This window comes from Grammomys surdaster, unplaced genomic scaffold (genome assembly GCF_004785775.1).
Source record: "Grammomys surdaster isolate TR1022 unplaced genomic scaffold, NIH_TR_1.0 126028, whole genome shotgun sequence".
Classification (NCBI taxonomy): Eukaryota; Metazoa; Chordata; class Mammalia; order Rodentia; family Muridae; genus Grammomys; species Grammomys surdaster.
The window spans coordinates 3,708,130-3,726,472 of NW_021620841.1; the positions used below are offsets into that span (position 1 = coordinate 3,708,130).

Here is an 18,343-nt window from a genome sequence, read left to right on the forward strand (position 1 = left end):
AGAGAGAGAGAGAGAGAGAGAGAGAGAGAGAGAGAGAGAGAGAGCCAGCCACACAGTAAGAGTCACTGAAGCTAACGTTGATATTCAAACGAAGGGGAAAAAGTTCACAAACTTACTTGATGGATTTTCTATAACTAAGTAACCTGTAACAGAGACCACGTTAGATGTATTGTCTGAAAGAGTTCTAGGTTAAAATCAGAAAATCATCGTCAAGTCAACAATGCTTAAGTACATTGTGGTTGCAACTAACATGCACTTGCTAATTTTATTTTTTTGAAAAATTATATTAATTGAGACTCTCTTAGCTTCTCTTCCCAGTTATAAAGGTCACAGTATAATTTAAGACACGACATTAAAAGCAGGCCACCTTTAAATAGAGTGCATAGAATAAAGAGTTAATATGGATTCAAGAAATAGTTTCTTTATTTATAAAGAGTGTGGAATGGGAAACAGAAGTTGCTCAAGATGACATTATATTGCCCGAGTCTTGTTTCATGACTGAGTTTGAGTTAAAATACAGCCATAACGAATCACACTCATTTCAGCTGCTTTATGTACATTTTTTGTGGTATGCACACTTTGTGTACATTTACATCATTGACAACATTATATTCTGAAACATGAACTATTTTAACAGATAAACAGATAATGCACCACACACATAGAGATATGTTTCTTGTCAAAACATATCATGCACAACAAATTTGCACAGCACAAAAAGCACGAAAGGCAGGAATAAATACACAGACAAGATGCACAAGGGGGTCTCTTCAAGGTTTTACACTTTTTGATAATATTACAAATTATTTACAATAACCTTCAAGCAAAAATATTTCTTGGAATATGTACATTTGAAATCATGGATGCATGAGACAAGGTCATTGGATTGAAGAACAATCAAGACATGATGGATGCTTTGAAAATGATCACAAAGATATATGTTTAATGGAGAAAACTTAAACCCAACAGAATGTATCTTATGGCAAAATAGATGTAATGGAACTCGTGGGGATGAAGTAGCAGGTATTATGAAGCTGGATATTAGAATTTGAAGTCGGTGGTGGGTGTGTCAAAGGGGAAGTAGCCTTCTACTTTCTCAGGGTGTAACCTCGTAGAGCATCCTAACATTATTCTAGCATCAAATGTGGTAAAGACAAGACTGCAAACACTGAGCGGAGGCTTGCCGGGTACACTGAAGAGTTTATCACAACAGCCTAACGTGATCTCAAGAAGGCAATAGAGAGCTTCTTACCATAACTTCATGGATCCAGAAGTGGCTGAGTGGGTTGTTAAGTCAGAAAAGCTTTGGTTTGGGGGATGTGAAACAGAAGATCTGAAAATGTGAGGCACTGGAGGTCAGAGACATTGTAGCATATGTAATAGAGACAGGTGCAAGTAACCAGTGCCTGTTGGAGATGATTACCCTCAGCAAAGACTAGCAAGAAAAACAGACAGTGACAAGCATGCCTCAGACCACCTACACCCCTAAATTATGGCTGCCAAACCTTCCGTGCTGCCCTGTTTGTTTATTAAAAAAAATATCACGAAAGGAAAATGTGTTAGGCTAGGGAAATCTTGATTACCCATAGTTGAGGAATGACTGGCATCTTTGTGTCTGAGACATTCATCTTCATGTTACTCCGTGGAAATGGGAATCTTGACATGAGTGTTGATGACAGATTCTTTACCAGGAAGATCCAGGATTACTAGGGCTGTACTATGAACTAGAGAAGTTTACTTCTCTTGGATAACTGAATGCTGAGATAGACGCTACTTTTTTTTTTTTTTTTGGAACTCACGAACAAGGCATTAAGGATATCAGTGCATGTTTGTTTGTGGAATCCCTAAGAGATATGAAATATGAATAATCAGAAAGCATATATAAGCAAGCCCTAGCAAAAAAAATGTAATATTCACATGCTTGCTCTTTCATTAAGAAGCCCTATCCTTCACTTACAACTTATAAATAAGGAAATACTATTCTAAGGCCATTTTTTTCCTCTGTAAAAAGTTAGAAATTTTCTCTAATTTTACTCTTTTTTTTGCACGAAATACTTTTCTGTAGATTCTAATTATAAATGTCAACCACCTAACTATTAAACTGGATAGACACTTGTGCATTTTTGCCTCGTTATAAAATGTGATGGTCTAACTGACTTTAAATATTGTTCCACTCTTGAGTAGTTTCTTTTTTCCCTTTTTCTATCTTTCTCCTCCTTCTCCCCCTCCTCTACCTCCTTTTCCCCCTTCTTTTTGATTTGTGACACAGGGTTTCTCTGTCTAGCCCTGGCTATCCCAGAACTCACTCTGTAGATCAGGCTTCTCACAAACTCAGAGCCTGCCTCGGTCTCCCAGTCTAAGATTAAGGGTGTATGCCACCACCACTGAGTGAGTAGTGTTTGTAATGTTTTAGAGTTTTTCACCATGACCACAGATCCTTCTAACATGCTGTTTCTCTGTTCCTTGTATTTTTTTCTAAGCATGCTTTATCTTAACTCTAACATGTAGATGTTTTAGTCACACATAAATTCTACTTACTTCTTAATATCCTATTCAAGGGTTAACTTCCAATAGACCCCAGTTAAGGGCCCAGACTAGAAAATAGTGTCTTCTTTCAGTGCAATCTGATTTTTAAGAACAAATAACCTTGTACTGTGTGCTATAGCTATTTCAGTTCATGAACTAAGCATACATTCATTTATATTCATACATACTTGACAGTCCTGACAGGACTAACATTCAGCTTACTTTATAACCTTCAGAACCTTATTTATCACAATAGTGATGAACCCAATATTAGATATAAAAATATGAGAGACTTCATCCACACTCAAAGTAAGTTAGAAAGGCTCTAGCTATTGTGGGATGATACCAGAATTGAGTGAATTTTCTCACTCAATTCTTAGGAAACTGAATTTTTAGAAGGTTATAAATCAATACTTGAAATGAGTGTAATTATTAGATTTACCAATAACAAATAGTCAATTCTAAACAAAGACCCTATTTTTTTATATTATGTCTGCTAACATTAAAATCTAGCAACTGCCAGACTCGTAGAAAGTTAGGACTAGAACAACAAAATTGTGTTTGCCTTCTCAAGTGGAAAGAAAAGGAACTTCCCAGCTATGGTGGAGCATATCTGTCAGAGCTGAAGCAGGAGGATTGCTGGTATCCTTCTATAGCCCCACACATAGAAGGAAGGTGGGGGGAGGCAGAAGATAGTAGGCTCTGGTTTGGCTTTAGGTTATTTTCTATCACTTACTTTATCTGACATAAGTATACTTTTCATAATCTTTTTTTTCACAATTATCTTGATGTAACATAAGAATCCAGGCTTTTAGATTTCTAATATTTTGGGTAACTTTTAGTCTTCTCTTATGCCACAATTATGTATAAATCAAAACTTGAAATCTTCATATAACAACTGAAATAGAGAAGATATTTTAGAGCATGTAGCCCAGGCTAGCTCATATAGAAACCTTGTTTCTCCCTTCTAGTTCTCTGAATTCTGTCTACACAAGTACTATTTCATTCTTGGGTGCTGTGTGGCTATATTTCTACTTTAGGTGCCATTTGCACCTAAGATAAAATTTTTCTTTATTGTCAAGATCCTGAATGTTTATTTTTACTAGAAAATATTGGTTTGGAAAATGTATGGTTAGAAAAAAAGGAAGAGTGATTATATAGTCCTTAAAAAGCTCAGATTATGTGTTTTCTTTTTTTATCATATATATAATAAGGCAAGGATGCACAAATTCCAACAATATTAATTCAGAAGTGACACTTTCAAATACAGTGATCGGAGGGTGCATCTGCACTCAAGTAGAAATTTTCTTTATTTGCAAATTTTAAAAACTTTAAAAAACAATTGAACTTGTTTTTACATTGGGACAGCACTCGAATTCACTTCTGATAGTGAAGGTTACTGACAAATTATATTCAGTTGCTTAGTGGATAAATCAAGTTTGGAATTGGCCTGATTTTTGTAAGATTACGGGCCACTTTTCAATATAAAGGGCTAAACACTTCTATTACACAAATCTTTTCATTACATGAATTCTATCTGTCTTAAATCCGATGTCTTTTGGTAGAAAGAGTATTATTTCACAGCTGAGCTCATTTCTTGAAAGTCTATCAAAAACTTAAATTCTGCTCAGATTACTCTACAGACCCAGAGAGGAACGATTTATTTATGTTGGCAGTGGTGATGAAAGACTGTATTGTCAGGGACTCGACTTTCCCTCAAGGCCAATTAGTTGAAATCTACAGGGCATCAAAATATAGTCTTCATAGAGGTAAGTATGCAATGGGAGTAGAGAAACAGCTCAAATCAGCATTACCAGTGGTACAGAACAAATCGAGAAACTTGGGAGTATGGTTAAAATCTTTACAAAACACTAATAAATTATTGCTTTGACATAATATGATGATTGTACAACAGAACGTGTCCTAGATATTCAAATAATGAATCTGAATACTCTCTCCAGGAAAATATATAAAAAAAATTTAAATCTTAGAACATTACATTTTCTAAGATTTGGGAAATGCCAAGTTCTTGTGAAATCTCTAAGCTTTTCTTTTTTTAAAATAAGTTTCTACTTTATGTATTTTACCATCTCTAGTTAGTCCCAGGGTTTTATCTGCCTCTTTGATTAAATTCTGTCACTTGTCCAAAGTATCATGAGTCATACCTTTAGATATTACTTAATTTCTACCTATGCTAATGTTGCTAATCTGTTTTGGGCTTTAAAACAGTGCTCCAGTGTTCTTCCAAATCTCTTTTCACCCTTTCGTTGAATCAACCAGTAGTTGTTCTGTGGGTGTCAATGTAAATTAAAAATACCCTAAGCATTATAGCATCACTTATAAGGGAAACACAGCCTCAATCAGGGAGCAATCAATGCCAGGCTGCTCTCATTTAGGCTTCTAGAGGAGAGAAGAAGGAGGCATTTGCAGAGTTGCTAACCAGAGGAGACTCCCTGTGTGGCAGGCACCCCATTTTCCTTGTTACACGGCCTCTCCACATTATCGCACTTGAAAACCAATTCGTGACAGATGTTTTATTTCACTAACTATGGGCACAGGTTATTTATCTCAAGAGCAACTAGACAGAAGTAGAGGTAGCGAGGAGGACTGTAGGCAGCTGTGTGGAGAGGTAGGCGAGTGCCCTCTGTGCAGATGTAAGAATGGAGGCAGGAAACCTCACAGGCTGTACAGGAAATTGTCCAGCCTGAGCTATCTGCAAGGGTTGCAGGTAAGCAATGGAAGCACTGGGTGAGACATCAGGAAGCACCGTAGAAATCAAGAGTAGATCAGATCTGCTAGAGACATATATGGATGGGGAGGAGTTGTATGAAAACCAATTCACCCCAAATCTGAAGTTCAGCTCTTTCAAGGGCAGTCCTTAGTCTTCTTCCGTCCTGGGGGAACCTTTGAGTTACTAATCGCATAAAGGAGAAACTGCAATAAAATTATTCTATTTTAAGATGATGGCAACGAATACACCATGAATCTACAGTTCCCAAAGTTCAGCTTTTAATGCTGGTTGGAAATGGATATTTTATGTGTGGTCAATGAAATCATTGGCCTAAGAGCATGGTAGACTACAAATGTTATACCGCTAGGGCAAGTCTCTGAAAATAGAATATTTCATATAATTTTTAAATTCTATCTATGTTAAATTGCTCCCTAAAGCTAAAATAAAACAAGGTTAGTTATGATTCCAAAACTTCAAGAGTCCCTAGAGTTGAAAAGGCCCCTTCTGCTTTAAGCATAGTGTTTATTATATGTTTTCAAGTAGAGTTATAGGTGTCCTGGCCTCACCTTGCCTTATGGTTTATGGAAAGGAACACCTCTTTAATAGGTTGTGATTTGGAAATCAAGTGCCTTGCATCCTAGGATTCCATCCAAACTCTACACCTCTAGGCATTCATTATATCTAGACCTCTAATTTAACTGTGAGCCATCTCTGCTATCATTAATAATATTAATAACTTCATACTCACATACTTATGCCAGGGCACAAAATGGATTATCAAGCATAAAGGGAGTTCCTGGAAGTGAATGTGGTTGGTTGTCTATTGGTCAGGACAGAAATTAAAGTTTCATAAACCATAGTCAGAGAACAGAGGATAGAAAAAGCCATTGTCTTGGTCCTTACAGATTGACATCTCCACTTGGAGACATCTCCATCACCAGATGGAAAGTTCTACTCTTGTGTCATAGAGATATGAGGATACAATAGGAAGTCACGAAGAAATCTAAATGTAAACCCAATTTACCATCAAAACTATGCCAATCTAAGAACACAATGCATTCTCATGACATGCACATTGGAAGCCAATGTGCATTTGGATAAGAATTTTACCATAGCAACAGCATGCAGTCTTAGAACACAACAAAAGAAGAAAACCTTTTCTCTTTGAAAGAATGACATATTAAGCAACAAAAGCCTCAATATCATGTATTTTTTAAAGATCTACAGCACACCACCTGGCAAAGTTAAAACAATCACAGCAGAGCTCGGCATTACCACACAACTTACTGGATGACAAAAATCTCCTTGCGTCTAAAGAAAAATGAAGAGTATCTGGAAGTAAAGATCCGTTATTCATTTAGTGCACAATACCATGTTGTTTTTATTTGCTACTATGATAACACGGGCATTGGTTATCTTACAGTTCATTCCAGTTGCAAGGTATTGTATTAGGAACTCAGATATTTTTGCCACTGTTTATGAAGACATGATAAACTTAGAAGAGAAATAAAATGAATGATCCGAGTCTGTTAAACAATGATGGTAATTTACAAGAAAATTGTAAATTATTTTGCATCTTGTGTCAATTACCATTTGTTTTGTTCGGAAACAATGTCTCACTTTGTAGCTCTGGTTCACCTGGAATGCACTATGTAGACCAGATTAGCTTTCCTATTGGGAAATCTGTCTGCCCTTGCCTCACTGGTCCTGGATTAAAGGCTTGCCCCACAACACCCAGCAGATACTTAATCCAGAATGAAAACTGCACTTCTACAGTTTTCTAGTTTCTGCAAGTTTTTTCCACACTAAAATGTTTCTTATAAAAAATAATAACTCTTTTGCTATTAGCCTCTCTATGTGTGAATGTAGAGTGGAATAATTTGTAATTTTACAAATACAAATAACAGCAACAATACTAAGAGTACTTTGATATATAGCTTATAAAGTACATTCATAAAATTATAACATTTATTAAATTAAATTAATTTTCCAGTAATGGAGTTAAGACTATAGTTAATACATACAAATACATAGATAAGCCCTATTTGATTAGTTATTTGTTCGAAACTCTTTTCTTTCTTCCTCCTTCCCTCCCTCCCTCTCTCTCATCCCCCTCCCCCTTTCTTTCTGTTGTTTAGAAACAAGATCTCAGTAAGTAAGCTGAAGAAGTTGACCTTGAATTCTGACTAAGGATACAAAAACATTATTTTAGCACATCTCTTAAAGTTCTTGTGGAATCAATAAGTACAAATCGCATTTTTCCCCTTTCTTTAAGGGAAAAAAAAATCTAGTAATGTGGAAGAATGGATCCTCAAACTCTTTGTGACACAGGGTGGAAAAAAATAAATAATGAATGTTTATATAATAAGATGGGTTTAAAACCCCATTTTAAGTATGGAGTAAAATGCATAAATGTTAAATCATTTTATAATATAAACCTCCAAGTCCTCTGCATAATGCAGTTCTAAGCCCCTTGATATGGGTTTTGTCAACCACGTAACTCTTAATACTTTTCATTGTTGACTAGAGTCTCTAATGTTTTCTCTTTTGGATAGGTGAAGGAATATATATAGCACTGAAGAGAGTTGTAAGCTAAGTTAACAGGACAGACAATTCTGGCAGTTTGGTAGTATACACCCATGACCTGGGTAGGAAACACACGTGAACTGAGCAAATGTCTAGGAAACTGAGTTCCTTCCCTACAGATTGTAAAATGTGGGACAAGGTACCCAGCCACTTACGGAGAAACTGAATGGCTTTGACTTTCATTTCCAGAATTAAACTTTCATTTCTGACTTGAAGCACACTCAGATCATGAAGCACATCAAAGACTATGAAGGTTTTTATGACCGGCCCCCATTCAGATGTGTCTAACGCACTAATAATTTTCAGTCATTCTTCTACCCTTGAGTAATGTATTAATGACTTTACTAGCAGAAAAACTTTAATGATGTTTTCGAACCAAATCCAGCAAATCATATTTATTATGCACCATTGGTATGTATAACTCTTGTTTTGTATTGTTTCTGGATTGATGGGGGAACAACTCCAGGAGTGAATAAATGAGTACAGAAGAAGAGGAAGAAGGTAACTACAGGCAGATGTTAAACTGGCTCACGAGGGAAGATTTTATAATATAAACTCTAGAGTTTACACACAAGTGGGACAGTTTTAAAAATAGAAATTAATATTTTCAATTTCATTATTAATAGAACAATAGTTTTCTGTGACACAGAAATAAAATATATCTAGAAAAATCATTTTGCTCTTACAGGTTTTAATGGATAGTGTGATATATAAATAAAATAACATGAAGCAGGAAAATCAATAAAGAGTCACAACCAAAGATGGCCACCCTTGAATTATAAATAGCACTTAATAAAGATCTAGTAGAGATTTGGTCCACATTTCTATGACTCAAATTTTCTCTTTAGCTGCTCAGGTAGTCATACCAGAATAAAAAGTCAAAAGGAAAACCATAGTTTTTTTTTCTTTTTCTTTTCTTTTCTTTTCTTTTTCTGGCTGTGTTGAATGTTAAGTAGAGAACGGTTAGGGCTTAAAAAATACACCATTTAGGAAAGCAACATCAGCCCAGAGGTTCACAGTCAGTAACGTTCTCTCAGTAATGTTTTCTCTATGCTTAACCTTTTTTTTTCTGATTTACTGTATTAACTTCTAAAGATCTGCTTACTGAGAGGATTTTTGAGGGTTCAATAAATATGCTTCAAAACAAAAGGAAAAAAAATGGTCCTAAAGAATTGTTGTGAACGTCCTGTAATTCACACCAGGATGGCAGAATTCCACTACATTTTTCCATCAGCTTAAATTGAAGTCACTGAGATATTTGTTATTCCATCACAAACATTTAGAAAGAGCGTGGCTGGCATGTCCTTGTGGAAGAGACACAGAAATTGAGAAAAGAATGCAGAAAGGAAGAGCCAACCACTGAAGTTCAAGCAGTCCATAGGGGAGGAGAAGACATTTTTTTTCTATAGAGCACGAGATCTAGAGAGAACCAGGAGGTGAACTGAGATGTTGATGGTCTAGTGTTCCCATGATAGGGTTTACTGTGGAGGCTGTATTGGGAATCTATTTTTCTCTTACATATAGTTTTGCTTATGTAAAACAAACAAAAAAACCAACTGTATACTAGATATTATAAAATTCTACATATAAGCCTCTAAAATTTTATCCTTTGTAGATGAAAAGAGATTGCATTAGGATATAAACAAACAACAATCGATATCTAAAAGTTAAGAAGTTATCTCAGAAAGCAAATGTCCTTACAATGTAGCAATATTGAATAACTTTCATTTCCTAGGGTTTTGGAGAACCTCCCTAGGCAGCACATCTTCTAGACAGGAGAACAATAAGGCTTACAAAGCAGATCTATTAAATAAAGGCCAACTTTGATAGGTAGTAACCACAAATTATTTTTTGATGTTCAAGATTTTAATGCCATCTTGTAAAATAATTACAACTTTTAAAATGTCAACAGGGTTTTGCCAGAGCCTTGCAATGACACCACGACAGCTTTTATTAAGAATCTGGGGAAATATATTAAACAAGTTTTTAAAAATATGCTAATACTGTGAATGGTGTAGATGCTTTTTAAAATATGTAGACTTATCATTCTTTAAAAAGTACTTAAAAAAATAAGTACTTTGATATGATGATGCCATTCATTCAGCATATACATAGATACTTCTCTTTCTAAAGGCAATATTCTTTTATTTTGCAGTTTCTAAAGTCTGAATAGGTTTAGAAATACAAATCCCATATACAGTTTTGACATTTACAAAATTTTATGCTGAAGTAAGGAACTGTGAACAAAACTCTCACAAATGATAAAAACATCAAACTTTTAGACGTATAGTTAAATTAGACTGCCAATAACTCTTCGTGACATTTTTAGAAAAATCCTCACTTGAAAATGTATTCTATGAGAATTATGAAACAGAACGTTAAAGGTTTAATGAGTAAAAATAATTCATCTCAGGAAAAGAAAAAAAGAAGTCTTGTTTGGGTATCATAGTCCGAGCTCGGTTCATACTGAACCCAAAATGTTAGCAAGATTAAGTGAGTCTGCGCAGGGCAGCGAGAAGTGTGTAGAAGATGGAGGTTACCCTTTGAAAGAAGATCTCTGTGACCTGTGTAAACTGGAGCCCCACAAACACTTCCAACAAGCATAGGTCAGAAGAGGGTCATGGCTCCAGGCCCTCTGAACCTCTGCTGGCCCAGAGGAGTGTGCTCACCGCGTTAATCTCTCGTCCTTCAGTTCCAAGTCTGCCACTGTTATGAGCTGATCCAGCTTGAATTTAGTGTCAATAATCTCTGCATCCCGAGGAGAGTATGTACCACCTTCCTTCTGCTTCTGTCTAATTCTGAAATGAGGGCAGTACAGTCAGTACAGGCACTATCATGAAAGCATGATAGATGAGGCTGGAGGTTTTTCTTTTGTTTCTTAAAGTAAAGCCATTTAGACAAATATTTCTTTCGTTGGATGTGACCTGCCCCTCCTCCCTTTAGCTGCTCCCTCATTTTATCACAAAAGGAAAAGGAAATGGAAACAGCCGAGGAAAATGAGTATCTGTGTTAAAAATCAATATGTCGTTGTTTCTTTTAATGGAACACTTTGCGTGTGTCAAATATGGAAATTGGTTTTTAAATTGTCTCGTTTAATTTTTAATGGAAATATGAGGTGTAAAATATTATCTCTATTTTATGATCAGAAAACTCAGGATTAGGTTCAAAATTGGTTAATTCAACCCTGAAACCTAACCAAAAAAAGAAAACTTTTTTTTTTTTTTGAGACAGCTCTTTTTACAGTTCTGGCTGGTCTGGAACTCTGTATTTAGACCTGGCTGGCCTTGAACTCATAGAAATCCTCCTGTCTCTGTCTCCAGAATAATAGGATTAAAGGAATGAACTACTACACCTGGCCCAATGACTTTCTTAATTTAAGGCCCCTATCTACTCAACTCTCCAAGGTGTAGTATGACAAATAACAAGGCGCCTTTTTCGATCTGCATCAGTCATTAATATTTTATATACATTATCTATGATAAACATTGAAGTCTAGGGTGATTTTGAGAACATAAAATGTGATGCTGTCCCCCAAAATACTACACAGCTGAGTGTGTCTAAAATGTATAAAAGACACAGAAAAGAATTGAAGCTAAACTCACAAGGCAGTCCTTGACCCGTTGATAAAGTATTTTAAGGGATTACAATTATTAGCATTCAGAGGACAAGCCCACTTTGACTTAGGTGCCCTGCAGCCAGATGGGGAAAGAGCACATGTGGATGGACTGAACCAAAGCAGGGTGTCAGAAATCATAAGGCTTGATATTCACTGGAGAACAGATTCCCTTTGGCCAAAAAAAGATCCTGGGAGGCTATGCTGAGTAAGGAGACGCCTTCCGATCCATACAAGGGCTCACCAGAAAATGGGAGGTCAAACACAATCTTAGAGCAAACAAATGATCTGAGTACTGAACAGGACTTCTAATTGCTGAGGCACATATATCATCGAATACTCTTTCTGCATTGTCCTGTTGGCAGGTGCCACTGCTTCACGCTGAGGTCATTCTGATTATGTACCAAAACTCTTACTAAAATGTAAGTTCTTTTTAATTGTCTAGAATAATGACTTTCTCCTGTTATCTTCTGGTAGAATCTGAAAACAGTATGTATTATAGGGAAGATGTCTTCTAAGAGAGACTTTCAAATCATAAACTCAAAGACTGACCTAACAGACTAAAGATAAAACGGATGACACATGGCATCCAATTACAGGGACAACCTTAGAGCTATTTAGAAAACTAGTATAATGTGTGTGTGTGTGTGTGTGTGTGTGTGTGTCTGTATGTCTGTGTGTGTGTAGTGAGTCTGAGTAGGTTTACTCTGTTGTCTCTAAATTACAAACCCACCTTAATTTGTCCTCTATGATAACTGAGTGGGTCTTTATATCATTTCTTCTTGGTCACCTACCAGAATGCTAAGCTTTGTTCATATGAGCACTATAGTAAGTGATGTCAGGGAGTTGCTGGGTTTCTTACCTATCTAGAGACAGGGTCTCATGTTATAACCCTGGCTGACCTAGAACTCACTATGTAGATCAGGTAGGCCTTAAACTCATAGAGATCCACCTGCTTCTCTTTCCGAAGTGCTCAGATTAAAGTTGCACATCCACATATCTGATTGCTACAGACACTCTAATACTACATGTGGGACCCCCCAGCAACCCACCTAAAGAATTCTCACTGCCTCTCTGCCCATCTCATTATCCAAAAATTCCACAAAATCCCAGTCTGTCCAAACCATTCTGTATAAACGTGATGTATCTACAAGTAGTTATAACCTCCTACCCTCCAATAAGGATGGATAGCTTCTGCCTTCTCTCTGTCATGCTCCTCTCGACTCTGGGTGCTTGTACATGCTTGTAATAGCCATTCCACGACAACACTGGGAGACTTCCTTGGCTCTTAGTTCCCTTACTGTCTCTGTTTCCTAGTCTAATGAGACTGGTTACTTGGTTGCACCCTCGGCTCTAATCCCTTTAAATTCTTCCTTATTCCCATTCTCCTCAGCATTTATATCAAAACTTTCCTATCAAAATACCAGAATTTACTTCTTTAAGGCTATATTAGTTCAACTCAAAATGTATATATTCTGCAAAACATCACAGTATGTATTCCAGATAGGTTGGAGTGTTTTATAAATTGAAGAAAAACAAAACATAAGCATTTCTCATTTGTGTAACTGCTGTGTTGCTGTTTATTGATTGGTCCTTGATAGATAGAAAGCCCACAGAGGATTCTGGGACACATCTTACCTTGCAAATGCAAAAATAGCTGTTCCAAGGAGGATGATTGAGAGGATACACAAAGTGACAGAGAGTATGATCTCCACAGTTCTTTCTGAAAGTCCTTCACCTGAGAACGATCAAAAGATCAAAACATGATCACCAACACAACCCTGGAGTTACATCTTGAGTCTCAAATAACATAGACTATTTCTTGGCATATTACCAAGAGTATCATCAAAACAAATTAAATTTGCCTCCTCCTCTTACTCCTCCTTTTCCTCCTCCTCCTTCTCTTCCTCTTCTTCCTTTTAATTTGGGGGTTGATTCCTTAATTTTTTCCCTATATAAACTTTATACCTCTGTCAGTGCATTCACCCTCATGGTTTAAATTTTCATTTATGTGATAATGACTTATAAATAATAAGTATTAATATATAGTAATATATAAATATTACTAATAAACTTCAGCCTTCTTTATGTAATTATGTACCAGATATTTTTATTTGGACTTATGGGTATCATTTCAAAATGAGTATGTCCAAAATGTGATTATTTTCTCTTTTCAACTGAATCCTACTCTCAGTTGAGGAAAATTCCATTACTCTAGTTATGCTGGTTAAACAGAAACCTTAGAGTCACATTTTTGAATCTCTCTTTGATAGTTTACTTCAAACTGGTACTATTCTTAATATATATTATACATAAACATATATTATGACTATGTATATAAATAGTTGATTTTTACTAAATGAAACCACAATCTCTTGTAGATAGGATCATTTCAATGTGAGACAGAAACAAAATGTTTAAAAAACAGAACAAATTTCAATTATTATTGGAATGGAATGACAGGCATTGTAAGCAGCCTGATATGGGTGCTGGGTACCCAACTCTTCTCCTCGGTAGTATAGCAGGCACTTTTAAAATCATTGGTCCTTTTCTATAGCCCCTGGTCATCTCATTTCTTACAAGGGATTGCTCAACCATCTCTGAATGGATTGTTCTAAAATAAATACATTTGTCTCTCTAACTCATATGGAAAAAGACCATATTCATATACTGTATTTGGGGAAATTTTAACTCATGTGACTTATAACTTTACTCTAAATTGTTTTAGTTCAATGTCTGAAATATAGGCAAAGGTTAAAGCTTTATCTTTATCTGCTAGATTGGTGGTTATAAAACGCTATCAAGTTTCTGCAGCTATTGATCTGCATGGCATAAGGTGTAGCCGAGTGAATACTGAGTTTTAAATAGTTATCAGAGTTTCCCCATCTTTCATATATCCAGCTCCATTTAAAGCATGCCAGAAGACTAAGTATCTCATCGGATATGAAGTTCACCTTCTTAAAATTCCAGTGCTTTGTTTTATGAGATTTTAGCGGGCTACATCTAATACTTTTACCAAAGGAAGCCAGAAGATGAGTAAGGGATATTGTTGGTTAGGTGATGATGAGACACAGCCTTAGAACTCAGTTTTCCTAGACCACAAAATGAAATTTCAGACTAGATTACCATTTCAAAGCACTGGCCCAAGTGAGGATATGACATATAATATATTAATAAACAGCCATGTAATCCTGTGAGTGCATGAATTACAAAAGTGCCCTTAGGAGGAGACACGATGTACCGTGACTGTTGGGTACATTTTCTGATTCATGGCTAAGCATGAGTGAGGTCATTTCTCCAAATTCTGTCATACAAAGTGGCATTCCTTTACATGATTTTTCTCAGAGTACACACAAGCCACTTCTTCACTAAACTTAGCATCTGCTAATTACATTGTCTTCTTTGTATAATATATTCCAGCACTGTAATTTAGAGAAGTACAACAAAAAGCACTATTTTTTTTCTCAACTATTACCTCCTGACTGGAATTATCTTACTTAAATTCAGAACAGGATTCCACATTTTAAAACTGAAAACTTTGAATTAAATGAGAGATATTAATCTCGCCCTACAAAGTTTGTCTCCTCATTCAGGTGTCCTCATTCCCTCTAAGCTCTTAGAGCTAATATATATCTTTTTTTCTTATTAAACTACTAGTCTTTTGGGATATTAAATACAACATGAGGAATTAACTAAAAGTTAATTTGATTATATTATCATTTCTAAAGTATTTTGACGTGATGTGCGTGTCTGTGTGTGTGTGCACGCGCGCATGTGTGTGTAGACATGAGTGTGTGAAGGCAAGATAGTGGAAGTAGAAGAACTTCTGGAACTTGACTCTTTCCTTTGCATATGAGACGTGGATCACATTCAGGCAGCCAGGCTAGGAGAGTAGGCTATTAGACTTGTCTTGCCATCATTAATTTTAATATTTGAGACATAGAGTTTTCTAGGAGGAACTCATGATAAGGATTTGAGGTGATGCTTGCATGAATTAGCATGATTCTGTATTCTCCATTATGCAATACACACATGTACATATGTCACATACACACAAAGGCATTATTGTAAAGATCAAAATAGGTACTATCCTAGTGGTCAATCATTTCACTTAAAAATAAGCATGCCTTAAAGTGATCCACAGGAACATTTTCCTCCAGTCAGACTGACAAAATTTTGAAAGGAGATAAACAGTGTTTAATAAAGTATGAGAAAGGGAGGGTTTATTCATTGTTAAAAAAAATTAAAAGCCATTGTCAAAGCTTTGTTTAAAACCCAACAAAACAAAACATACCTCTGCAGAATGCTTATTAATGAAATGTTAACCTTAAAACTCAAGACAAGATGGCAAGAAGAGACAAAAGCTAGAAATAACTTAAGACATTGAGAAGAGAAAATCTCCCAGAGCGGCAAGAAGAGGTGTCCAGCCAGGCCACATTGAAATTGGAGGCAGCTTCAGAACATAGTGATTTTTTCCGATAGAGTAGTAGTACAGTGGTTAACAGGGCACCAGCCAGAGTCATGCTGCCTGGATCTGAAAGCTGATCCCGCCATGCCTTTGCTGGGTAAAACCCACTGTACCAGGTTTCTTGCTTGTGGGTTAGTGTTACCTGTAGGAATGCATGCCACATAATTAAAAGGACACAGGGTTTTATATCTCAAGCGACTATTCAGGGTTTTGAATTTGTGTGACAGTGGCAGGTGTCTTTGTTAGTAATCATTTCATATTTGTATACCCATTCCCTAATCTGAACTAATCTCCCAGTTGATTTATAAAATATACTAGTACTGTCATCGTTGAAAGAGAATTTTTAGAAATTAAATACTTTAGGCATTTTCACAGATATCTTGAGGTTATCTAAATTCAGCACACACTAAAAGCATCTTAAATATTTCTGTCTGATGACACAGTTTGTGTGGTTGTTCACTCCATATTAATACTGTCTTACTAAGTAGATAAACATCCCCTTTTTTTTCTCTACTACCTTAGAAGATGGATCAGTGCTGTTGATGACATAGTAACACACGCATTCTCCCCCCATCTTTCTCTCTCTTCCTCCCCCTCCCCCTCCCCCTCCTCCTCACCCACCCACCAGACCTCCATCCCTTCCCCTCTCTCTTTCTCATCCTGAACACACTGGAGACATTCTTTGCACAGAAATTAAAGGAGAAGCGTTGTGACAAAAGAAAACCATCAGCAACTGAGTTGGCCGTGTGGTTTGCCAGCTCATCTTACACCACTTTAACAGAGTCCCTGAAAGGTACAGACAGGGATGTCTGGTTTTCAAGTCACAGGAACCTTCTGCAATTAAACCTTACACACAAAATACTGTCTACAAGCAGTGTCCATGAACCTATGTGCCTTAGGAAAGCTTAAAAAGCCAAAGGAAGCTCATGTACACCACAAAAATGGGGGTGCTGGGGCTCAATCTAAAGTAAAAACAAAAATCAAATAACTGTAATTAAAGTGATATACATGTCATTTCCCATTTACAACTACAGGCCTATATAAAGATCTCCCTCTTCACTAAATTTCAACCCTTTCTAGTTAGTTGCTGTAAGATGAATTTTATCTTGAACTTTACATCCTATATGCTAACCCATGAAGGGTCCAACTACCACCAGCACGATCGGCCAAAGCATAGTTCTTGGTAAGTCAAATATTGAAATTTTAGTTGATAAGTTTTTCTGTTCACTGCTTGTTGCCAAAGATTTGCAAATGCTACTGAGTGAATAGCTATCTGGCCATGATTGGATAACCTTGATGGGACTATATGCTCCGTTCCACTGAAGTCTAGGGTGGTATTCATACATATGCCTTTGGCAGGCTTGTCAACAGGGCTGGATTCCGCTAGTACGCTGTAATGATGCCATCTGTCCTGACACATGGCACCATTGAGACAGAAAATGACTCAGCCTCTTTTTGTCATCATCTGGTTACACAAAGGTATTACTGCAAGTACAAATCTCGCTGCTGGCACCCAGTTGTACAGTGATGCATTCCATCTGTGGGCCTCTTCTCATTAATGAAACAATCAATATTATTTCCATTTTGAGACCTTCACCTTTATCATCTTTGCCAAGAGTATTTTTTTATTCCATGGCCTCTACTAATGTCTCCTCTTTCATCTGTCCCTGATTTAATAGCTATTTAAACATTACAGGGCAAAAGCCAATTATAAAACCATTATATATCAGGAAAGAGGCTCTAAAAGGTTAGTCTAAAAGAGAGCCCCCAAAAGGCTGTCTTTACATCACTGATACAGGAATATCACTCTGAACTTTGAGAAATTAGTTAATAGGAGCATGGGACCCTCCTTGGTTATTAGCAGGCCATTGACACTCTGCTATGTCCAGCCTATGTCCCGCTGGTCCATTCTTCTGTGATCTTTATCTGTGTCTAGATGATGCTCACTCTGGAAAAACATGAGCCTGACCTTCATCTTTCATTCCACACCATTCACAAGCTGCAGGCCACCTCCATCTAGAGGGCTTGTAGGTGTTAGTGTCTAGAGGATTTGGAGGTAGCTGCCATGTCTCCAATAGACAAAAACAAAGAAACAAAAACAAACAAAAAACAAAGAAACAAAAAACAAACAAAAAAACAATATGTGTTTCTGATACCAGTGCTTACAGCTCCCTCCCTTGGTTGTAAGTAGAGGGAATAAAGAGAAAGCCATTGTTGAAAAGTATCTTGAGACTGTGATCTAGATGATGCTCGAAAAAACGTGAGTAGCCATGTCCTTGGACTGTATGGTTGCGGATTTTTGACTATCTTCCTTCTTAAGGAATTCTCATCTGTGTCACCCTGATATTGTAACTTTCCCTTTCACTCAAATGACTGAGCCCGGTCTTCCATTGATAATCTACACAAAGTCACCTGTTTA

General features: G+C 36.6%; 1 protein-coding gene across 1 annotated transcript in view; it reads right to left on the minus strand.

Annotated features, from left to right (window-relative positions):
* Ptprq (protein tyrosine phosphatase receptor type Q) overlaps positions 1-18,343 on the minus strand; it is a 194,640-nt gene that overhangs the window by 25,215 nt on the left and 151,082 nt on the right. The window contains exons 34-36 of the mRNA XM_028754570.1: positions 13,095-13,194; positions 10,513-10,641; positions 117-143 (exon numbers count right to left, since the gene is read on the minus strand). Of these exons, the coding sequence (XP_028610403.1) occupies positions 117-143; positions 10,513-10,641; positions 13,095-13,194 (256 nt within the window). The remainder of the gene's footprint in view (positions 1-116; positions 144-10,512; positions 10,642-13,094; positions 13,195-18,343) is intronic.